Genomic DNA, 25,430 nt, shown 5'->3' with positions numbered 1-25,430 from the left:
TTACATTTACCCTCTTTAGCTAGTAGTAGCTTTAAAAGAATCATTATATGTTTATGCAGCTTGCTGTATTTGTAGCAATAATGAGGTATCTATTTGCTGTATTTAAAGTGGTTGTAAACCCTTACAACCAACTTTGACCTACAGGTAAGCCTAGATTAAGGCTTACCTGTAGGTCCAAGAAATATCTCCTAAACCTACATGGTTTAGGAGATATTTCTTGGACCTACAGGTAAGCCTTAATCTAGGTTTACCTGTAGGTCAAAGTTGGTTGTAAGGGTTTACAACCACTTTAAATACAGCAAATAGATACCTCATTATTGCTACAAATACAGCAAGATGTATAAACAATATTTGTCGAAAGACAGGTACCGCTGTCTACGGCGCATGCGCCGTAGACAGCGGCGCGCAGGCGCACTGAGCGCACCGCAGTCAACAGCGATATGCGGCGAGTGGCGGCTCCTGTGCGCATGCGCGGGAGTGACGTCATCGTGGCTTCGCCGAATGACAGCGGCGGAGCAGCGAGACCCACCGAGAAGATGGATGCACCGGACTACAGGGGACAGTGGTGACTTTGCTGGCTCCTGTGTCAGGTAAGTGACACATAATGGACTACTATGCGATGCATAGTAGTCCATTATGCTTTACTTTTGCAGGGAATGAAAGAGGAAGTAAACTCATTAGGGTTTACTTCCTCTTTAAAACATAGCCAATGTGAATAACAAATATGCTTGTCATAAATAGGTAGGTCCCTTACTAATATGCACCATTACTACTTACACAAATGTGACATTTTGAGTAAAACAGTATAAAAAAAAGTCATCACTCCATGTAATATATATCTCTTTTACTGAGAACAGCAATCATTGATGCTTGTTGCAAGGACATGCAGGTTCTCTTTGTCAAGGCACTACTGCTGACTGTGCACCATGGAAGTTTTTAGAAAGAGGTTTGTGTGTTGGACAATACATCTTTTTGTGGGTGAGAGCTATGATTTGGCATACTGTAAAATTTTGGGCCCACAACCATGAGTCAGCTTTGAGGATTTATTATAAAGTATGTATTGTTTACTTTTCTTATTAAATTTTGATCTTTGTATTATAAATGGAAAGTTGTTATTAAAACCTTTCTTTTTTCAATATATTAGCTACAATGTTGATTATGACAGATGACCACAAAACATTTTACAATAGCAAAAATGAGAAACAATTAAAAAGCAGAATGTTTAATTTCATAGATAAATAGCAAACCTTGGGTATTTGCAGGGAAAAATGCAAAAATGTCTGAGTAAACGCTGGCTTTGGGCTGGGGGGATCTCAGATGCTGCTGTATTCCATGTTGCCAGATATATGATGCCCTTGATAGTTTTCCAATTCAAAGACAGGGGATCAAATATTCTTTCTTGATCAAGCAGCTGTCGAACAAACTCACAAGCTGGTTGACCTCCACGTTTATTTGTCTAAATGACAAAATTATATTTAAGACATTTTTTTCTTTACTATTATTACATGCTTTGCTCCTCAGACCTATCCAAAGAGAAGGTTCAAGGACACAAAAAGCGATTACAGCAAAATAATGTTACCCAATCAAGGTTTCAGTTTTGTACATTACAACTTTGCAATGACTTACTGTGCAGGCTTGTTGGTGTTTACTTGCAGAAATTTACTTCCATCTTTGGTGAACTTTAATTATCTATCTCTATTTAAAAATGGGAAAGTGCAAGTGCCTTTTCTGACTTATTTCTTCACATTAATGTTAGCATTATGACCTTTCATGAAGAATAAAAAGTAAATCTGTGGCTATACACTGAGGCATAAGAGGAAACATGTAAGTAAAAGTAAACATCACACTTATACATTCATAGTTTTAGCTTCCCTCCACTGCATCCACAGAGCCTCTTGAACTGCCTATGCAAATACTGACTTTTTCTGAGTCAGTATCATAGGTACATAGAATCTTAGGCACAGTGAGATGCAATATGAGGACATGTCTATACCCTTACAGCCAAAAAAGTCTGATACCTTGGGATATTTGTGGGACACATAAGGGTGATGAAATTTTAAAACTCGCAGCATATGCGAGCACAGTATGGAAGCCTGCAGATGTCAGTTTATGCCTAATCACACGATGTTACAGATTTATTCACAATAGTCTTCATCTTTGTACATAAAGTTTAAAGGGAAACAAATGTAAATAATAGGATTTGCTTTCATTCAGCTTTATTGCATTTTCAAAAGTTTGAGTAAAACTGTGCTGGTCCAACTAAAGATTAATACTCAACAAAGACTTGGCAAAGATGGATGACAATTTAATTTAATTAATTTGGGCTTTCTGATTGTTGTTGTAATGCTACACCATCCCCATGTTAGGTGTCAGTACAACATCTGTAATAAGACAAATAAAGGCATCTTAACCAATTAAGAAAACAAACCAGCGAAAGCAACAATCAAATGAGGGAAGCAGAAAATGGTCTGAACCAAGAGTACACCAGAGGAGGGAAGCATAAAAGAGTCTGAACCAAGGGTATGCAAAATGAGGGGAGCAGAAATTGGTCTGAACTACAAGTATGCTAAATGAAGGGGGAAGAAAAGAGTCTAAAACAAGCATTTGCTTTATGAGGGAAGCAGAAAAGGGTCTGAACCAAGAGTATGCCAGATGAGGGAAGCAGAAGAGTATCTCATTCAAAGATATGCCAGATGAGGAAAGAAGAAAAGGATCTATACCAAGAGTTAGCCAGATGAGCAGCAGAGAAAATGGTCTAAAGTAAGAGTGTTTTAGTGGAGGGAGGCAGAAAGGTCTAAACCAAGAGCATGTCAGATAAGAGGAAGCATAAAAGGGTCTGAACCAAGGGTATGACAAATGATGGGGGCAGAAAATGTTCTGAACCAAGAGTATGCCAGAGCCAAGCATTTGTAAGATGAGGTGGGGTAGAAAAGGGTCTAAAGCAAGTGTTTGCTAGATGAGAGGAGCAGAAATGCATCTGGACCAAGTGTAAGCCAGATGAGGAAAGCAGAAAAGGGTCTGAACCAAGAGAATGCTAGATGAGGGAGGGAGGAGAATGTCAGAAAAGGTCTGAATTAAAAGTATGCTAGATAAGGGAAGCAGAAAAGGATCTCAATCAAGAGTACAGTGTGCCAAATAAGGGAGGCAAAAGAGGGTCTACAGCAGTGATGGCAAACCTTTTTGAGCCTGAGTGCCAAAATTGCAACACATAACCAACTTATTTATTTTAAAGTGCCAATACTGCAATTAGCGAGAGAGGGGGGCTGTGAGAGGGTGAGAGAGAAAGAGATGGTGTGGGTGTGAGGGGGGGGGGTTAAAGAGAGAGGGGGTGTGTGTGTGTGTGTGTGAGAGAGGAGGGGTGTAAGAGAGGGGGTTGAGGGGGTTGAGAGAGAGAGAGAGGGGGGTGAGAGAGAGGGGGTGTGAGAGAGCGGGAGGAGGGTGAGAGACAGGGGGGCTGAGAGAGGGGGGACACAGAGAGAGGGGGAACAGAGATAGGGGGGCTGAGATAGAGAGGTTGGGGGGCTAAGTGAGACAGGGGGCTGGGGGAGATGAAAGGGAGACCTCTATCGCTGTCCCTATCTGCAGTCCTTACTCTGCACCCTTGTCCCAGTCTTTGTCTGCAGGTAGTCTATGTATGATTGTGCCCGGTACCTTCCATGCCAGTCTCCGTCCTTGAGTCGCTGGAGCTCTCTGCTCTGTTCCATCCAGTAGCTCCCTCACAACCTGCACCTCCCACCTGTCCTTGTCTTCTGGGCCCCCAGTTAGCCTGTTCTCTGGGGCTCACTGTTGAAGGTTTGAGAAGTCCATGCACCAGGGATGCTGTGCCCGCCGCTAGCCTCTTCGAGGGTCAAGGAGGCGGTGAAGCTCTTCTCTCCCTCCCGTGCTCTCAGGCTTGTCCCTTTCCCTGTGGAGGCTGCAAGGCCACCCACTCACTGGTGCTCATAGATTCCTGCACCTCGCCACTGCTTGCTACCGCACTCTCACTGCCACGAACCTGGACTCTCTCGCGTGCACACAGAGATAGCTCTGTGTGCCAGCTGTGGAACGTGTGCCATGAGTTCACCAACACAGGTCTACAGCAAGCATTTGCTAGATGAGGGATACAGAAAAGGGTGTGGACCAAGTGTTAGCCAGATGAAGGAAGCAGTAAAGGATCCGAGCCAAAGGTTTTCCAAATGAGGGAGGAAAAAAGGTCTGAACCAGGGGTTTTCCAGATGAGGGGAGAAGAAAAGGGTCTGAAACATATGTTTTACAGATGAGGGAGTAAAAAGGGCCTGAAGCAAGTGTTTGCTTTTAGATTACATGGAAAGTTCCCCTCATGGTACTGTGGGCTTATCCAATAAAGATGGGCAAAGAGCAATGATAATATGCACAGTTTAGGAACCCACAGCAACCAAATTAGTCAAATTAGACTTTGTTGAGTTGAGTTCTGGCTGGTTGCCATTGGTTCATACACTGCATTATGTTATTTTAAATTTAACAATTTAATAAATTATATTTAAAACCTATGTATACCGGTACTTAACGCCAGTCAAACTCCATTTTTTTTATTGCTGTTATGTCCCTCACGTCTGGTCCCCACAAAAATGTTATTGCCAGGACCGGAAATCACTTCACTAAGAGCACCAGTAGTGATAAAAAAAACAGTTCCACTTCATCTAAAAGCATACAATGTTTAATACATGAAAGGAGCTTAGAGTACTTTTTTGTTTCTAACAGGTTTGAGCCAAACATTTGTTCTATTTATACTATCCTGGCTAATTCTGAATGAACACATTTCAGTGCAATTACCCTGAAATCGCCATCGGTGCATCTGCTGTGTACAATGCTTAACCTTGCAAGACCCTCATTTATAAAATGTACTTTTGATTCTCCATAGCAAGACAGGTCTTCCAAACTAATTTGCAATAATAGGCTTCTTAGTCTAGTCTCCTGTGTATTGAGTAATCACCTTAGCAAGGTTGAGGTCATCAAGCAAACATAACAATTTCTTGTTTCCTGCTGGTGTATGCAATGTGCCATGTCGCCACTCCAGTCGGTCTTTTAAACATCCCCATAGTCTCCGAGGATCTGTTGAACTAACAAATATGTAATTGTAATGATGTGCATTGTCTCCAATTTTAGTGTTTCATAAACAAGTTTTTTTTTGCAAAAATCTGAATTCATATCACATTTTTAGAATGCTGCCTATTGCTCGGTAAACTGTGCAGAGTGCATTTGTAAAAACTTCTAGAGCACACAAAAAATATCATGAACCTAAACTAGGTTAGCCAAACAGCAAACAAAATTCACTGCACAGTGATGTATATTTGGTATCACTACACCTTTCTCTTTGTACGCACATGAGCGGGAGGTGTATGGAGGCCAGGAGACAAAGTGACTTTTTCCACTCCTAGGAAGGTGATGTCTGGTCTAGGAGCATTATCAACAAAATATGATTTTTTTTTTTGCACTGATTGCAATGGTTAATAATGATGCGTCACAAACTATAAAACTAGCAACCTAAACTAATCAGATTGAGAATATGCACCACTTAATTTATAATGATCTATTTACAGAGAGGTTTACTAAGAGTATTTGGCAGATGGTATATAACTTTAGGAAAACAATAAAACAAAACAACAATAAAAGATATTCCAATAATCCATGCACAATGAAGTTTGTTTATGGTATAGGCTGTAATTATAGCTTTCATTGTATCCCTCAACCCATCTTTTGGGTACATGCTACTTACAATGTAAAGTCAACAAAGTTATACAAAGGCCTCTTTCACACGACCGATCCGTTCAGGTCCGCCTGTCAGTTTTTTAGGCAGACCTGACAGCACGCTCCATGGAGCGTCGGATCTCAGTGAAGTCATGTCCGCTGACATCCGACCCGCTCCAATCTGAAAATATAGAAAAAGTGTGACGGAGGAAAAACCTACTTTTCCATCTGTCTGCGGATCAGAGCGGGTGACGACGGACTCTATGGTCCATCCTCATCCGATCCCCATAGAGACAGACCTGTCATCTTCCTGCTCAGCGGGGATCGACGGAGCGATCCCCACTGAGCAAGTGGATGTTCACAGGGCGGATCATCACGGATCCGTCCCATGTGAAAGAGGCCTTAAAGTTTATCTATACCCAAAACTTTTTTCATTTTGGAACACCTGCCAGGATTTACGGCAATCAGAGGCTCCATTGGAGAGATTACTTCCCTTCCTTTATGGTAAAAATGTTGTCCCCTAGGACAGAAGATAAAGGCAAATTTCTCTAATAGCCACACAAACAGAAGTAAACATGATTTTTCTTAAGTAGATTAATGTTAGAACCTCTGTCAGTATTTTTTATCGTCTTTTTCCCTGTTGCATATTTTCTCTCACTTCCAATCTAGTAAAGGTTTGTTCTTAGAACAGAAAGTAAAGAGAAATATGTCTAATGAAGCCTAAGATAGCAGTAAAACCTGGCAGGGGTTATAACCTATAACCGGGGTATAGAAAAACTTTAACCAGTTAGTGACCGCCCCACACAGATATACTGTGGTAGGGTGGCTGCTCTGTGCGAGATCACGTACGTTGTATATAATCTGACACTTCCGGGTCTGGACCGCCGGTGACCCGCTTCCGCTGTGATTGGATACAGTGGGAGCCAATCAGTGGGTCCAACGGACCCGATGTCCACCGGGACCCGCCGATCATTCCAGAGATCAGCAGAATGGTGGTCTGCCTGTGTAAACAAGGCAGATCGCAGTTCTTTGAGAAGGGAAGACAGGAGATCTTGTGTTTCTGCTAGGAAGGAACACAGTTCTATATCTAAACACAGTAAATGCACCCCCAACACAGTTTGAAAGCACTCCCAGGGAACACAGTTAACCATTTGGTCTCCCCTGATGTTAACCCCTTCCCTGCCAGTGTCATTAGTACAGTGACAGTGTGTATTTTTAGCACTGATCACTGTATTAGTGTCACTTGGTCCCCCAAAAATTTCCAAAGTGTCACTTAGTATCCGATTTATCTACCGCAATGTTGCAGTCATGCTATAAGTCGCTGAATGCTCCCATTACCAGTTACAAAAATAAATACGTACAATTTCCATAAAAATATCCCATAGTTTGTGGAAGCTATAATTTTTGCGCAAACCGATCAATATATGCTTATTGCAATTTTTTTTACCAAAAATATGTAGCAGAATACATATTGACCTAAACTAATGAATAAATTAGAGTTTTTTACATTTTTTTTTATTGGATATGTTTTATATCAGAAAGTAAAAAATAATGTTTATTTTTCAAAATTGTAGAGGTGATCAAAAACCACCAAAACAAAGCTCCATTTGTGCAAAAAAAGGACTAAACTTTTTTTTGGGTACAGCATCACACGACAATTGTCAGTTAAAATTACGCAGTGCCATATTGAAAAAAATGGCCTGGTTAGCTGAAGTGGTTAATGTGTATCTAAAATCCATTTTTTTTTTTTTTTTTTTAATGTTTTTGTATAGAATGTTATCGCTGCCTGCTTCTTGCTGGACATAATTCCTTATTTGTGCCAGTAACTATTGTCGCCAGGACTAAAAATTGGAGGTAATCCAAAATTTTGAGTTACCACTGTTGATTCAATGGGGCACTTGCTCCAGTGATAACTGTCAATGGCCACAAAGGCATAAAGAGTGGTCTTTTCCTTTTTTATTAAGAAAGCTTTCCAAATGCTTTAAATAGCAAATGTATTTTCTTTAAATACAATTACTAATTATTTAGTACACAAAATACATTTGTGTTGCTTCATGTTAGGTTTGATGTTGCCTGTAACATTTGGCAATATCCAAAGCTTGCTAAAGCCTTAATTCAAGTCAAAAGAAGAACAACGCAAACATGTTCTAAAGTATGCTATTCTATTTTGTGAGCATGTGCAGAGTGCTACAGCAAGGCCCTTTCTTTGCTTTACTCCAAGCTTTCCCAAGGTTTTAGATCTTTTGAAAGAACTTTCCAATACCCAAAGTGAACATAAAAAAAAGAAAGAGATAATTTTCCATACTTTAAAGAGATTTTTTCCTGCTTACTATTGTTTCTAGGAAACAATTAGAGAAGACAAATCTCAATGAGACACTGGTGGCAATAATAAACCTGACTAGGGTTTTAACTCTTTCAGGCTGGGTTCACACTATCTGCAGAGTGGCTCGCAGCAGAGGGACCAGTGCGTCCCCATTTACCGTTTCAGGTGCAAATTAGGTCTGAATTTGGACCTGAAATGGATCCAAAGATGCACAGGACCCTTCTGCAGTGCACTCCGTGGTTGCCCCACAGATGTGTGAACCAGCTCCATTGAGAGCCGGTCACACTCTCCTGTCATGCAAATTGAATGCAGGTTCATTTAAAGAGGAAGTAAACCCTGATGAGTTTACTTCCTCTTTTTTTCCCTGCAAAGGTAAAGCATAATGGACCACTATGCATCGCATAGTAGGCCCATTATGTGTCACTTACCTGACACAGGAGCCAGCGAAGTCGCGCTGTCCCCTGTAGTCCGCCGCATCAATCTTGCTTGTGGCGTCTCGCAGCTCCGCCGCTGTCATTCGGCGAAGCCGCGATGACGTCACTCCCGCGTACGGGAGTCGACAAATGCGGCAGCTCCATTTTTGGAACTGCCGCGTTCAGTGCGCCTGCGCGCCGCTGTCTACGGCGCATGCACCGTAGACAGCGGTGCCCGTTTTCGGGCAAATATCTCCTAAACCATATAGGTTTAGGAGATATTGCTTGGACCTACAGGTAAGCCTTAATCTAGGCTTACCTGTAGGTCAAAGTGGTTTGTAAGGGTTTACAACCACTTTAAGTGTGAACCCAGCCTTATACTCTATTCAAAAAATTAAACATTTTAAGTGTTGAAATATTTACATAATACACCACATCCAACCCCCCACTCTACCCCCCAGAAAAAGATAATTCATTCAAAATAGGTTTGCATAGAGAATATTTTGCAGATTTGGCTGTCCATGAATTGGGACTGTGAATGAAAAGGCAGACTATAGGAATTTTGCACAATATCTACCTGTTGATGGGAATTCTTAGTTCAGACATCTCAGCTACGTCCCCCAAGCACAGAGTATTAAGCAGCTCATGGCTAAGAATGGATTTTCCACAACCGGTATCTCCAGCCAAAAGAACAGGGTGGCCTGAGGTAGTCAATAGGCTTGAAAGGTAGAGTAGTTGCTGGAAAAAAGGCAATTTAATTATATCTTGCTATTCATGTGTGTTACAAAGTTTGACTAATTCACTGAAATTCATAAATAAATTAAGGTAAGAAAAATGCCAATGCTTCTACATTATCTTGAACTTCAGGTGCTGTAGCTAAAACTGCGTTTCAATGTAAAATACCTTTTATTGGATACATTAAATTGCATATGGAGAAGCCAATCAACATAATTTCTTTTTTGTGTTGATTTTCCATGAGATTATTTGTGATTCCTCTTTTATATGTGTAAAAACAGCAATGTGACATACTGATTTACCATTTTATTATTATTTTTTTTATTATTTTAAATGTAATGAAAATATGCAACATTTTCTCTGACAAGGGCTACCATTGAAAATGTTTTGGGATTTTGTTAAAAAAAAAAAAAAAGAAACAAATAAATAAAAAAACATGTATTTGAAATTTGTAAAGGTGGGCATGGAATTTGGTAAGGTATCACTTTGAAAAATCTATTATATTAGCAAAGCTGAATCATGTATTTACCATTCAGAGCAATATAGCAGTAATCTGACAAGTTGTAAATATTTATCGTGCCCCATTTGCCTGCCGGGGCCCTTCAAAGTACCTGGCACTTAAAGGCATAAGACAGTATGTGCCTCTCTTCTCTTCGCTCACACAATGCAGATCCCTGCACCTGAATAGCCCATTGTCAGAACCCATCACTTTCACATGGAATAGAGGAAGTTCCTTAGCCATGAATAAGTGTACAGAACTTACACAGGGCCCTCCACTCAGCTCTGGTAGATGAACGGTGCAGTGGGAAAGCATGGGCAAGATAAGTATCAGTAGCAGAGAAGATGGGATATAAAGAAATAACAAGCAAAGAACTTGGGTGAAATGGGCAAAGGGAGAGGAAACTATGAAATTGTTTCACCCCTATGTTCCCTGCGGATTTCACTAACTGCACTATCCTGTTATGCCCTATGAAATAATACACAGGACAGTCAATGTATAAGGGAAACCTAGAGAGCTCCCTCCCCAGTGTTTCTTGCTGCTTTAACCACTTAAGCCCCCGGACCAATTTGCAGCCAAAGGACCAGGCCCCTTTTTGCAATTTGGCACTGCATCGATTTAACTGACAATTGCGTGGTCATGTGATGTGAAAAAACAAACAAAATTGGCGTCCTTTTTTTCCCACAAATAGAGCTTTCTTTTGGTGGTATTTGATCACCTCTGCGGTTTTTATTTTCTGTGCTGTAAACAAAAATAGAGCGACAATTTTGAAAAAAATTCAATATTTTTTACTTTTTGCTATAATAAATATCCCCCAAAAATAGGTTTAGGCCGATACGTATTCTTCAACATATTTTTGGTAAAAAAAAATTGCAATTAGTGATTATTGGTTAGTTTGCGCAAAAGTTATAGCGTTTACAAAATAGGGGATCGTTTTATAGCATTTTTATTAATATATATTTTTTTACTAGTAATGACAGCGATCAGCGATTTTTATTGTGATTGCTACATTATGGTAGACACATTGGACATTTTTGACACATTTTTGGGACCATTGTCATTTATACAGCAATCAGTGCTATTTAAATGCACTGATTCCTGTGTAAATGACACTGGCAGTGAAGGAGTTCACCACTAGGGGGCGGGGAGGGGTTAAGTGTGTGTGTTTTTTTTTTTTTTAACTGTAGGGGGGCTTGGCTTGGCGTCTGACGTCACTGATCATTTTTCCCTATAACAGGGAACAGACGATCAGTGACAGGCTCAGTAGGAAGCACGAGGAGAGGTTTGTATATACAGACCTCTCCTCATTCTTCAGCTCTGTGACCCAATCGCGGGACACCAGCAACGATCGGGTCCGCTGGTGTCCCGCGGCTGGGCACTTAAAGAGCAACGTACAGGTACGTGCTTGTGCCCTGCCGTGCCATTCTGCCGACGTATATGTGCAGGAGGCGGTCCTTAAGTGGTTAAAGGAGTTGTAAAGGCAGAAGGCTGTTTATCTTAATGCATTAAGATAAAAATCCTTCTGTGTGCAGCAGCCCCCCTCAGCCCCCCAATACTTACCTGAGGTCCCTCTCTGTCCAGGAATGTCCACGAGTGTCTCCGCCTTCCGAGATTCTCCTTCCTGATTGGCTAAGACACAGCAGCGGCACTTTTGGCTCCCACTGCTGTCAATCAAAGTCAACTAGCCAATCAGGGAAGAGAGATGACGGGGCCAGGCCAGGGCTCCGTGTCTGAATGAACACAGGGAGCTGTAACTCGGCTCGGTAACTCGGGTGGCCCCATAGCAAGCTGCTTGCTCTGGGGGCACTAAACAGGAGGAAGGGGCCAGGATCACAGAAGAGGGACCTGGGAAGAGGAGGATCTGGGCTCCTCTGCTCAAATCCACTGCAACAGGGCAGGGAAGTATAACATGTTTATTATTTTTATAGGGAAAAAAACAAGCCTTTACAATCACTTTAAAGCATTTCCCAGCCTGGATCACTTTCCTCTTCATTCTGCAGCTGGTGTCTGGGAAGAGAGGAATCACTGAGCTGTACACCTGTTATGAATATCCCACTGGGTATCAGGAACTCTGCATGGTGTAAGAATTCAATCAAATCATTGTGGTAAACATAAAAAAATAAAAATGTTTAATTATACATATACCTTGCTGTTCCTGAATTGTGCAGACTGCAGATATTCAGCTTATGACCTGCCTCAGAAATGATCTTGAGTACCGGCATGTAATACCTCTTTTATGTCCTAGTTGTCGAGAGGCGGGTGGCCATCCAGTCCGTAACAACCAGGAAACAACATAGTTGTTAGAAGCGAGCGGCCACCGTGTCCTTAACAACTGATGAGTCATCAGCTGTCAGTGGGGTTCCCCGCAGACAGCTGAAAGTAAAAAAAAATTAAAAATGACAATTAAAAAATGTATAAAAAGCCCTTTGGGTCTGGGAAAACATTTTATATTTTGTTAATAAATTTTGCAAACAGATAATTTTTCTCCTTCATTGATGTACGCTGATGAGGCTGCACTGATAGGCACTGATAGGCTGCACTGATGGGCACTGATAAGGCAGCACTGATAGGGACTAATAGGTGTCACTGGTGGGCACTGATAGGTGGCACTGGTGGGCACTGATGGGTGGCACTGAAGGGCATTGATAGGTGGCACTGAAGGGCACTAATAGCTGGCACTTATAAGTGGCACTGATAGCTGGCACCGATGGGTGGCAGTGCTGGGCACTGATAGGTGACACTGATAGGCAGCACTGCTATGTGGCACTGATGATGCACTGATTTGCACCACTGGTGGGCATTGATAGGTGGCACTTGTGGGCACTGATAGGTGCCACTGATGTACTGTGGGCACTGATCGGTCAGCACTGATTTGTGGCACTGCTTGCTGGCATTGGCAGCTGGTACTGGTGGGCACAGAGGCTCTTCCTCTTTGGGACCGATGTCTCTGCAAACAGAAGCCAGTGCTCTGCTTTTTTTCTTCTCATGCTGTCATCGGGAGAAGATAAAAAAAAGATTACCGAGCCTCTGTTTACATCATGTGATCAGCTGTCATTGGCTGACAGCTAATCACATGGTAAGGGGCCGGGATCTGCTCCTTAGTGAGATCTGTGATCACCCGAGTCTCATTGACTTGGGTGACCACAGCGTGCACCGTGTGCCCTCTTCAGGGGGCGAGGCCAGCTTTGAAAGGGGAGGACGTCAATAGACGGCCTCCTGCAAAGCAGATCTGCTCTGTAGCCGCCATTCGGCTATAGCTCGGATCTGAACAGGTTAAATAAAGGACTTGTCAAAAACTGTCAAATTTTTTTTTACACTACACATTTTTGGGAGGGTGAATAGGTACTGGTACTAATTTGGTGGGAACCCCGCACCATTGTTTTAAAATTTTGGCATGGGGGTTCACTTCAAAATCCAAACCGTACCCTATGAGCCTGGTATGGATTGGGGGAGTCCCACACCATTTTATTTAACATTTTTTAACTGACGGTAATTATTTTTTTTACTTTCAGCTGTCAGGGGGGAACACCACTGGCAGCTGATGACTCATCGGTTGTTAAGGATGCAGTGGCCACCTGCTCTTTAACAACCATGTTGTTTAGTGGTTGTTAAGGACGCAGGTGGGCGGTCGCCCGGTCTTTAACAACACCTATTTACTAATGGTAATAAATACGCTGGCTACCGGTCCGCCAGGCATTACATTACTGCATGTTTTCACTACTAAAACACTGCATGGCTTATGACTTAATACTCGGATGTGGTAAGATACCACTTTGTGAATGAATCCCACTGTCATTTTGCACTATATTGGTAAGGTAGCAGCATTGCCTTAAAGTGTTTGTAAAGGCACTTAGAGCACTTCAAAATGGAGTCAGTACCTTAAATATCCCCATCCAGAATGCACAGTGAGTGAACCACTCCCACTGGGCTATTTCCAAGTAAATGGGGTATTCAATGCATCCAGCCTGTTGCATTTCCAACACTTACCAGTGGTGACAGCGACACCTACGGCCAAGTGGAAACTAGCACAACCCAGCTGAACTTGTACAGAAACCAGAACTTTGAAATAATTAGACTGAGCCAAACTGCAGCTTCAGACAACTTAAATTTGCAAAAACAATAGCGTCTGCTCATTAGGCGCAGGGCGCTACACACATATGATAATAACACATTAAGAGCCGGTTCACACAGGGGCAACACGACTTCCAGCGCGACTTTGGGAGGCAACTTGGACACGACTTGAGTATGAATCACAGCGTGACTTGAGGCAACTTACAAGGCAACCTGAAGTTGCCTCCAGGACAGGGGACTTTGCCAGTGGCCAATCACATAATAATCAGCTCTGTGGGAGGGAGGGGTTTGCCTAGAAAACTATTTTTACTTCCTGGAAAGTTGCTTCAGTTAAGACAGGGAATCCGACTTGGAGGCAACTTCCATTGAAATCAATATCAGTAGAAGTTGCCTAGAAGTCAGATTGAAGTCACAACTTTGGTAGTGTACATTAAGACAGCTCCATTCAATTCCATTGATTTTCTCAACCGCGTGACTTGGGGCGACTTGAAGTTGGATCCCAGGTCGCCCCTGTGTGAACAGGCTCTAAAGGCCTCGTATACCATGAAATATGTGATCTAAAGCTTGATGCATGAGGCCCAATGTTGTATATATTAACCACTTGCCGACCGCCGCACGACGATGTACGTCCTATTTTTGAAGAGGGATATCTCGGTAACGGCAGCAGCTGCTGCCACAACCGAGATATCCACCTCTTCAGGCGGCGGTCGGCTGTACGATAACGGTGGTCTCTGCAGCGGATTCGCCGCGAGATCACCGCTATCGGCGGCGGGAGAGGTGCCACCCCCCCTCCCGCTGGCCCTCCCGCCGCCCTCCCGCACCTGCCGCAGCTTACCGGAGCCGTCGGTAGCGGCGGAGGCGATCGGGTCCTTCCGTCTGCTGGGCATAGAGACAAGTGAGGCTAAGATGGCCCCCACTCGTCTCTATACCATAGGAGGGCGGAAGCGACATCAAAACGTCACTTCCGCCCATACCTCTTAAAGGTATATTTTTTTTTAAATGTCAGATTTTCTTTTTTTTTTTGCATTTTAGCCCAAATATGAGATCTGAGGACCTTTTGACCCCAGATCTCATATTTAAGAGGACCTGTCATGCTTTTTTCTATTACAAGGGATGTTTACATTCCTTGTAATAGGAATAAAAGTGATCCATTTTTTTTTTTTTTTTTTAAAAGTGTAAAAATAAATAAAATAAATTAAAATAAATAAGAAAAAAAAAAATTTTTTTAAAACACCCCGTTACGACGAGCTTGCGCACAGAAGCGAGCGCATACGTGAGTAGCGCCCGCATATGAAAACGGTGGTCAAACCACATATGTGAGGTATTGCCGCGATCGGTAGAGCGAGAGCAATAATTCTAGCCCTAGACCTCCTCTGTAACGCAAAAAATGCAACCTGTAGAATTTTTTAAATGTCGCTTATGGAGATTTTTGAGGCTAAAAGTTTGACGCCATTCCACGAGCGGGCGCAATTTCGAAGCATGACATGTTGGGTATCAATTTACTCGGCATACCATTATCTTTCACAGTATAAAAAAAATTGGGCTAATTTTACTGTTGTCTTATTTTTTTATTCAAAAAAGTGAATTTTTTCCAAAAAAAGTGCGCTTCTAAGACCGCTGCGCAAATACGGTGTGAAAAAAAGTATTTCAATGACCGCCATTTTATTCTCTAGGGTGTTAGAAAAAAAACAATATAAAATGTTTGGGGGTTCTAAGTAATTTTCTAGCAAAAAAAACTGTTTTAAACATGGAAACACCAAGTCCGAAAAAGAGGCCTGGTCCTTAAGTGGTTAAAGTGATACTAAAGTCTCGTTTTTTTTTTGTTTGTTTTTTCCCCCGTTAAAATTAACAAACATGTCATGCTTATCTGTTCTGTGCAGTGGTTTTGAGCAGAGCAGCTCAGATCCTCCAGTTTTTGGGTCCCTCGCCAGTGCTCCTGCAACTTGCTATGAGGGCACCCAAGCCAAGCCACTGCTCTGTGTGTCCATTCAGACATGGAGCCACAACATGGCCCCACCCCCTCTCTCATCATTGGCTCACTGACTTTGTTTGACAGCAGTGGTTGCCAATGGTACCCTGCTGCTGGATCAAACAATAAGGAGGGAGAGTCCCAGACAGCTGAGACACTCATGCAACATCGCTGGATCAGGATGGGGATCAGGCAAGTATTGGGGGGCTGAGGGGGGCTGCTGCACACGCATTAAGATAAAAACCCTTCTGCCTTTGGAACCACTTTAAAGCATGTGTTGTGATCTAATTACATATTGAAATTACAGTTCGCAGTTAATGGTTTGTTTCATTACACAAAATAACAATTCCAACTTGCCTAGAACAAAAAAGAATCAGTACTTTCTGACTGTAGTTGCAAATAAATAAAATATGTGTGGCACAGATAAAATATTACCTCGCTGTGTAGTGTGTGAACAAATGCCTCGGAGGCCATGTTTTGTCCATGACTAACAGAGTAGGAGGAAAGTGTGTCATGCCATCTGACAAAATGTCGCGTATCAGTGTCAATGTGATAGTCCCAGACCTGCAGGAAAAATGAATACTGATTGTCAGCAACAAACGTTCGATTGGGATTAAATATTTATGCTCATGAGTAGTGATGACAGGTCCTGACACTTATTTGCAGGCACATCATTCCAGCATGATCACTCCTTGCCAAGAGATAACCAGTGCCAGACTACATTGTCTTTTTTAGAAGATGATGCTTGTCTACCAGAGAAGGCAGTGTTGGCTGTTAACACTATCGCTGCCAATGTATCATTCCTTCTTGCTAACGTTAACACTATATAAGTGAATTGGTAATGTATATGTAAATACAAATACTAATTATAAACTCAAACGTGTTAAGGCAATTTCAAAAGTAATTTTCAATCCTTTTAAATCTGCAACCTTCATTAAAATAATACCTGGTGATCTTTCCATAAGGGTTCTTGTTCAGGCTCTCCCTGCTGTAAGGCTGGCCGGACACCGGTGTCAATTTGATGCGGTTTGCCAGCATCCAATTCGCATAACAGGGAACTGTGATTGGCTCTAAATGGAACCTATTCACATATCTCCATAGTGGCTGCAGAGCGGATTGCACAGGAGTCCTGTGCGTCTTTGGCTCCGTTTCAGGTCCAGCCAGAAATTCTGGCCTGATTCGTCGCTGAAACAGAGAACGAGGACACACCAGACCCCTGCTGTGAGCTGCATCTACACACATTGTGAACCCAGCCTTATGTCTCTTACACACGGTCAGATCATCCAATGGAAAATGTTCGATGGTAACCTTTTGTCGGAAATTGTGTAGGCTCCATCGGACAGGTTCCATCGGAATTTCCATTAGACAAAATTTGAAATCTGGTTCTCAAATTTTCCGACAACAAAATCCATTTGCGTAAATTCCGAATCAAGCAAAAGAGCAGCACTGGCTATTGAACTACATTTTTCTCGGCTCGTCGTACGTGTTGTACGTCACCTTGTTCTTGACGTTTGGAATTTCCGACCAACTTTGTGTGACCGCGTGTATGCAAGACAAGTTTGAGCCAACATCCGTCGGAAAAAAAACATGGGATTTTTTGTCGGAATGTCTGACCGTGTGTACGCGGCATAAGAGTTGTAGGGTAACAATGCACTATCCCTGTCTACCAGCTGTGCTCCCGCATTGTTACTCTCACACAGGCTCCTGAAGAAGACTACAAGTGGCAGTTTCAACACACGATATGCAGACATGGTCCACCTGTGTCACCCTCAGGAATCCTGCACTGAGAAATGCCACAAAGCTGTCACTGGAGTGAAAACAAGTATTTTTATTATGGCAAGTGTTAATGATACACACTGCTTTAGCAATCAAATGTCATTCCTTTAGGACCCATTCACACCACTGGGCTGCAGTATTACATGTTACAGCTGCATTAACGGCACTGCATATACTTTGAAGAAAATATTCTTTCCATCAATGTCCACAGTATAAACAGTATATAGCCAGTTTAAATATTTAGTTTTGTCTGTATATCATCACAGAGAATCAAATAAATAATAGTTGTAACTGGCAGACATATAGGGGTTGATTTACTAAAGGCAAATAGACTGTGCACTTTGCAGCTGCACTCATTTCACCACAGCTTTGCGAATGTGGCGAAGTTCTTCTGATTTACATCATCCAATCATGTGCAAGGATGAAATGTAGACATGTGCAATTTGTTTCGGTCAAATTCAAACAAATTTTTGGTTATTCGGATGTATCTGAATCTCCAAATGAAATATTAAATCATTGAAATATATTCAAATTTGTTTTGTTTATTCATTTTCAAATGAATTCCAACTTTTAAGAACAATTAGAATTTGGATGGGTCCAAAAATTATCGACTGATTCAAATTCTGCATGAAGAAATAGCTGGTTGTTAAGCAGCGGGACGGGAAGCCGGTCGCCCACGTCCTTAACAATCCATGAATCATCACCTGTAAGCGGACTTCCCCATTGACAGATGAATATAAAAGATAAAGAAAGACGCAATTGCCTGGGAATAGAATTTTTTTTTTTTAAATGGTGCGGGGGGGGGGGGGGGGGGTTGGGGACCCTACACCATTTTTAAAAAAAAAATCTATTGCCAGGAAATAAAAAAAAAATAATTTCTAAACAAATTTTAACAAAATGAAATTTGATGAAAATGAAACTAAACTAAACTATTCCCGAAACGAAACAAATTCCATAATGAAAGGAAATTGGTAACGAATCAATCTGAAACTAAACACAGTTTTCCATTCTGCACATCTACTGAAATGCTGTTTTTTTTATCTTTCTTGCATCTGGTATTTTTCACAAAGTGAAGCTTTACCACATTCACGAAACTTTGGGGAAATGAGTGCAAGTGCACGTGCAAAGTGCACAGTTTATTTACCTTTGGTAAATCAACCCCATGCTATCTACTGAGCACTTGGAGTTGATTTACTAAAAGCAAATAGACTGTATACTTTGCAAGTGCAGTTGCATTAAAGTGTTACTAAACACAGGACACAGCATTTACTATATCTGGTCTCCCACAGTACACATAACATGAAAATACAATCACTTTAATAAATATAAATAATATTGCAATATAAAACTGCTAAATACCTTTTATCATCAGCCGTATATAGCAGTCTTATGACTTCTATGAGTGCCTGGTTAAAGCTTGCAGGAGTTTTTTTCCTTCTACTCTGAGGAAAGTCCTATGAGGCTGCAGGACCCCTGACCCTTTGTCTGGATAGTGCTGATTGGCCCTGTGCTGATCACATGCACCCTCCCAAGAAAAAAAAGAACTCTCTAGCAATACACACCAAACTGAACGTGTGCAGAGTGTCCCCAAGGCTCTGTTCTATCAGAAGATGGATCAGGGACTGTGGAAGAAGGGGAGGATCATAGAAGAGAGGATCAAACAGCCTTTTTATACAATGTGGAGGATTAACCCCTTAGGTTCCACAGTGAGTATAACAAGCATGCTTTACTGCATATACAGACTGATTTTACTGTAGTGGGTTTAGTAACACTTTAACTTTCCCCAGAGGTTAGTGATTGGTTATTCTTTACAAAGTGAAGCTTCACCCCAATCAGGTGAATGGAAAATTAGAAAAATAGGATTTTTATAACAGCTTACCTGTAAAATCCTTTTCTTCGAGTACATCACGGGACACAGAGCCACAGTATTGTCAGGGCTGGCTTAGCCCTTCCTCCTCTGGGCTGGCCGCTCAGCTGTCGGCTAATTGCCAGCTCTCTTCTCTCTCTTCAGTTACCAGCTGTTCCTGATGATGCTCATCTGGCCTGCCTATATAAAGTCTTCCAGCTCATTTCTCCTTTGCCTTCACGTTTGGTCACATCACTAGGAACCATCGCCTGTCGTTTCAAGACTGGCTTGCTAACATCCCTCCTGGCTTCCATCCTGCTTGCAGTTGCTCTCCGTGAATCCCTGACATCTGGACTGGCTGATTACCCGATTTGGTTTATGAACTTTGGACTGGCTGACTACCCGATCTGGCTACTGGACTCTGGTTTGCTTGACTACACTTTTTCCTATTTATCTTTTTATTTTTATTAATAAACAAGTGTGATTAGATTGTACTTCTGTCTCTGTCTGTTTCATGGTTCCTGACAAGTATTTACTGAATGGGTTATATAGGCACCTCTAGGTGATGGACACTGGCACACCCTAGACAACAAGTTTAGCTCCCTATATAACCCCTCCCCTTACTGGGAGTACCTAGGTTTTGTAGCCAAGCAATATATGTTTATTAGAAGCGGGGAGGGACCTCTGTGTGCTGTGATGTACCAGAAGGAATGGATTTTACAGGTAAGCTGTTATAAAAATACTATTTTCTTTTTCATACATCACTGGACACAGAGCCACAGTATTTACTAAATGGAATGTCCCAGAGCAATGCTATCTGAGGCGAGGGAGACACAAACAAAAAGTAGGGTGCAATCAGACCTGAGGACCTTATACTGCTGCCTGCAGCACACTGCGCCCAAAGGTGATATCCTCATGCCTTCTCACATCCACCTGATAGAATCTGGTGAATGTATGGAATCAAGCCCAAGTTGCGGCCTTGCAGATTTGAGTCATGGAGGCCTGGTGATACACTGCCCATGAAGCACTAACAGCCCTTGTGGAGTGCGCTTTGATTTGAAAAGGTGGAACTTTCCTGTTCAAATCATAAGCTTGATTAATTGATTGCCAAATCCACCTAGCAATAGTAGATTTTGATGCTGCCTGTCCTTTTTTAGGACCTTCAGGCAACACAAACAAAACATCAATTTTCCGAATCTGAGCAGTCACCTCCAAATAGGTTTTCACCACTCTTACTGCATCCAGAGAATGTAGTGACTTTTCTTCGGTAGAACAGGGTTCTGGAAAAAATAAAGGCATAACAATATCCTGGTTTAGATGAAAACCTGAAACTACCTATACAAGAAAGAGCTGTCAATTCTGATACCCTTCTTGCAGAGGAAATGGCTACCAGAAAAATTAGCCTCCTTGTCAAAAGGACCAAGGGAATATGTTGTATCGGCTCAAAAGGCTGTTTCTGTAATACAGACAAAACTAAATTCAAGTCCCAAGGGTTCAGGGGTTATCCCATGTATAAAGCTTTGGACCAAAGAATGCAAAGCAACCAGACGTTGAAACACAACAGATAAGGCTGAGACATGGCCCTTGATAGTACTCAAGGCCAGCTTCATCTCTACCCTATTTGAAAAAAAGCAAGGATTCTACCTCTGACATACTTTCTGGGACGCTAACCCCTGGATTCACACCAGTAAACATATGCCTTCGAGACTTTATGGTAAATGACTATGGAAGCTGGCTTCCTTGCATTAATCAAGGTAGATATTACCAAGCCTGAAAGCCTGTGATTCTTCAGAATGTGGGTTTCAATAGCCAAATCGTTAAATTTAGTGTTTGTAAGGTAGGATGGAACACTGGTCCCTGTGATAGCAGGTCTGGACGTGGTGGTAGGGTCCATGGGGACTCTACCACCACGTTTACTATTTCTGCATACCAAGATCTTCTGGTACCGACTTATTTTCCTGTTTGATCCTGCAAAGTCGTGGTAGTAGCAGAATAAGAGGGAATGCGTAAATCAACGAGAACTGATCCCATGGGGTCACCAACGCATCTGTTCTGCATGTGAGTGGATCCCTTGTTCTTGACACAAAGTTGTCGATCTCGTTGTTGAATCTGGACATAAACAGATCTACATCCGGGATCTCCCATTTTTGGCATATAGCCAGGAAGATGTTGGGGTGAAGAGACCATTTCCCCCCGGGAACAACTGCTGGTAACTTAAGTAGTCCGCCTTCCAGTTCTCTACCCCTGGAATGAAGATTGCTGATATGCACGGCACATGCGTTTCTGCCCAGATTAGGATCTGGTTTACTTCTCCCTGGGTTGCGTGACTCCTGGTGCCCCCTTGGTGATTGATATAAGCCACTGCTATGCATTGTCAGATTGAATCCTGACAGGACAACCTTGCAACCTGAATGTCCAGGCCTTTAGGGCTAGGTACGCTGCCCGAATCTCTAGAATGTTCATGGGTAAGGTCCTTTCGATTTTGGACCATTTCCCTTGGACAGCCGTCTCTTCCAGAACTGCTCCCCAACCCGAAAGGCTGGCATCTGTTGTTACCACCTTCCAGGTAACTGGTAAAAAGGATTTCCCTTTCCACAGATTCTCGGATACCAACCACCAATTAAGGCTCTGACACACTATTGGCAACAAATGGATCGGAAAATCTAACGCCTGGACTTTCTTGTTCATGGCAGACAGGATACTGTTTTACAGCAGTCTCGAATGAAACTGAGCATAGGGAAATGTTTCAAATGCAGTCACCATCTTTCCCAACAACCTCATACAAAGGCGAATAGAAGGACCCTTCTTCGCCCCGACTACCTGAACCAGGTCCTTTATGGCGCTGATTTTTGCCTGGGGTAAAAACACCCTCTTCTGGGTTGTATCTATAACCAGACCCAAGTACTCGTGTCTTCTTACTGGTTTTAAAGAAGACTTCTCTAGGTTGAGGACCCAACCTAGGTAATCCACGCAGTTGACTGTGGTGACCAAACTTTGCTCTAAGCGTGCTACCAACCAGTCTATTAAGAGCAGGTCGTCTAGATATGTTATAATCATTATACCCTGGGCCCTTAATGTGGCCAGAGGAGGGGCCAGGACCTTTTGTAAACACCCCAGGTGCAGTAGATAGACTGAAAGGTAGAGCTACAAACTGAAAATTAAGTTTTTCCACTTCGAAATGCAGATATTTCTGATAAGCGGAGAAAATAGACACATGCAGGTATGCATCCTTGATGTCTATTGATGCCAGAAGTTCTCCTCCTTGTAGGATGGAGACTACTGATCAGATTAATTCCATGCGAAAAGATCAAATTTTTAGGAACCGGTTTAGATCTTTGAGATCTAGAATGGGTTTGACATCCCCATTTGGCTTTGGCACAGTGAAAAGGTTTGAATAAAACCCCAACCCCTGCTCTTCAAAGGGAACAAGGAGACAGGAATTCTCAGAACTCTAGTTTGTAACCTAGAGTTATTGTGGAGACCACCCATCTGTCCTGAAAATCCCCCTGCCAGACCATTAATAACTATAGCATTCTTCCCCCCCCTTGAACGAGCGGGGGCACCCCTTCATAAAGAGGCTTTAGTGTTGTGTCTATTTCCTCCCCCAGGACTTCTTTTGTCCCTGGGGTTGACTCTGAGTTTTACCTCTTGAACCTGATGGTGGAGGCCGTCGAGACTGCCTGGAGGCTGATGCCCCTGGCACTGGAGAAAGCCTGTTTAAATAAGGGATGTTTACTCGTTTCTTAACTGGCAAACCGTATTAATTTCATTGATTAAAATGACTAAAACATTTTATTCAACTAAATGAATACTATTTTAGTCAACTAAAATACGACTAAAACAATTGAGATGACTAAAATACGGCTAAAACTAAAATAGCATTTTAGTCAATAGACTAAAATGGGACAAAAATTAAAATGGCATTTTAGTCAAAAGACTAAGACTAAAACTAAATTGAAATTTGACTTCAAAATTAACACTGGCCTTTAGTGCATGTTCTTACCTCATTACCTAAAATTATAACATACAAGATTTTTCACTCCAGCAGAATATAATGAGTTTGGAAATTGTAGAGAAATGTTAACTAATGCATTACAATTTAATTACACCCATTTGATTTCAGACAACTAAAATGAGTTTTAGTCAACTAAAATGTACTGGAGATTTAGTCGACTGAATACGACTAAAACTAAAACAATTGCAGAAGACTAAAATGGGACTTAAACTAAAATGCCATTTTAGTCCTAAGACTAAGACTAGAACTATGGAGGAGCTTTTTGCATTGCGCTTAAGCTGAACAATTTTTCAACCATAAGATTCTACGCATATGCACCAACCCAAGTGTAAGGCGAGAGGTCTGAAGGATAGAATTTCTGATTACATCAACTGCAAAACACAAAGCCGCTGGCAGCTCGGCTGACTCCTGGGCCTGCTGTTCAGGGAAAACCTTGACCACCTGTTTCAAGTGATCGCTCAAGGACTGACATAACCCAATTGGCACCACTGCAGGTTGAGCTACTAAACATGCCAAGGAAAAAATGTTTTTTAACAGGAATTCCAATTTATTATTGGTTGGATCCCTAAGCATTTGAGCGTTGTCAATACATTTTTCCTCCATAGGATAAAGTGTTGAAAAATTTTTAGGAGGGAAAAAATATTTATCTGGGTGATCCCACTCAGAATAAATAAGCAATGAATGAACAGGAAAAGCATGCACAGCTTGAGGAGGCTTCGGTGAACCAAAAAAAAGTGGGCTTTTCAACCGACTCAGTTACGGGTAACTTAAATGTGTAGCGGACCATTTCAGTAAGAGATTGCACCAACAATTTCTCAGTCTGTGAAGCTGAAGAGGGTCCTTTCCCTCGTGATTCCTCAGAAGAGGAATCATCAGTCTCATCCCAGTCCTCTGAGGGGGAGTCATCTCCCGTTTCCCAGAGTTCCTCTGTTTGAGGGTCCTGGGTTGTAGACGGGGAACAAATGCGTTTTCTTCCACTTTGTGAATATGCGATTAAGGCCACTAATCTTTCCTCCAACCCACTTATGGCTTTGGAAAAAACTTCCTGAGTAGTATATACAGGGGCTGAAATTCCGGAAGAAGTTACAGCCCCTGACCCCGATGGCTCACCCTGGCCAGCCTCCCTAGGTCTTTCAGGGGGAGATGACCTTGCAGGGGGGGGGTCCTCAGAGCCTGAGAGAGATCCCTTTGAGCCCGTATTTTTTGGGGTATTTGCACCTCCCCTTCTGCCCATAGTGCTAAGCACAAATACAAAGGTACTACCAGAAATGCACCCACTGCTGAGCAAAAGAGTTCAGCAACTGCCGATGCTATCAAGGCTCAGTCTGATGCTTAAGTAAACGTGCCTGGGAATGCCTGTGTCATCCACACTCACATGTCATCCATCTGCTCTGTGTCCCTCCTTTAGCTCTGTGCACCTGCAAAATGTGCAAGCATGGCATGGCTTGTGTTTGTGGGCATTGAACCACGCCGACGGTGCACTGATGCTCCGCCCCCTTCCTCCGACCATCCCTTCCCACGCGAGCGGGGACCCCTATGCGCCCAGGGGCGCAAGTGGAGGGGGGGCTGGGGTGGAGACGAGAGGAGGGCAGGTAGATGGATACCACAGACTGCCCCGTGGCCTCTAGCCTGGAACAAAAGCTGTGGGGGGATTTTCCTGAAAAGAAAAAAACCCTTCCCACATCCTACCTGGAGATTGGGCTCGGAGGAAGCGCGCAGCTTGTGACACAGAGTAAGATTGACAAGCATGGAACAGGTATGTGCTCTTGACAGCCCTCGGTGGCAACTTTGGGCATAGTAACATTTACTTAAAGGAGAAAACCCACAACAATTAGAAAAATTCCTTAGGGATCTCCCTTACCTTATCCAGCTGCAGGGTTCTGTGGTAAACCAAACAGACCCAATCTTCACGGCTCACGGTGGGCTCCATTAAAAAACCTTCAGGGACTGGGGCCCCCTTTTTATCGGGGGGGTCCACAGCCCTGAGCCTGTAAAAAGCACCCCACTAGGAATATGGCTGAAAAAAATGGATCCTGGGGACCAGCTCTCTAAAAAGAGAAGCGTTAAAACTTAATTT

The 25,430-nt window shown here is 42.5% G+C and overlaps 1 protein-coding gene across 1 annotated transcript in view; it reads right to left on the bottom strand.

Moving 5' to 3' along the window:
- Positions 1–25,430, bottom strand: part of LOC143983065 (uncharacterized) — a 695,051-nt gene that overhangs the window by 395,380 nt on the left and 274,241 nt on the right. Inside the window, exons 56-59 of the mRNA XM_077482312.1 lie at positions 16,152–16,280; positions 9,020–9,180; positions 4,952–5,078; positions 1,248–1,456 (exon numbers count right to left, since the gene is read on the bottom strand). Coding sequence (XP_077338438.1) covers positions 1,248–1,456; positions 4,952–5,078; positions 9,020–9,180; positions 16,152–16,280 — 626 coding nt within the window. The remainder of the gene's footprint in view (positions 1–1,247; positions 1,457–4,951; positions 5,079–9,019; positions 9,181–16,151; positions 16,281–25,430) is intronic.

The sequence above is a fragment of the Lithobates pipiens genome, unplaced genomic scaffold (genome assembly GCF_037356315.1).
Source record: "Lithobates pipiens isolate NorthernLeopardFrog02 unplaced genomic scaffold, aLitPip1_a1.2 Scaffold_16, whole genome shotgun sequence".
Classification (NCBI taxonomy): domain Eukaryota; kingdom Metazoa; phylum Chordata; class Amphibia; order Anura; family Ranidae; genus Lithobates; species Lithobates pipiens.
Note: the sequence above shows the minus strand (reverse complement) of the source record. Positions and strands in the feature narration are given on the sequence as shown.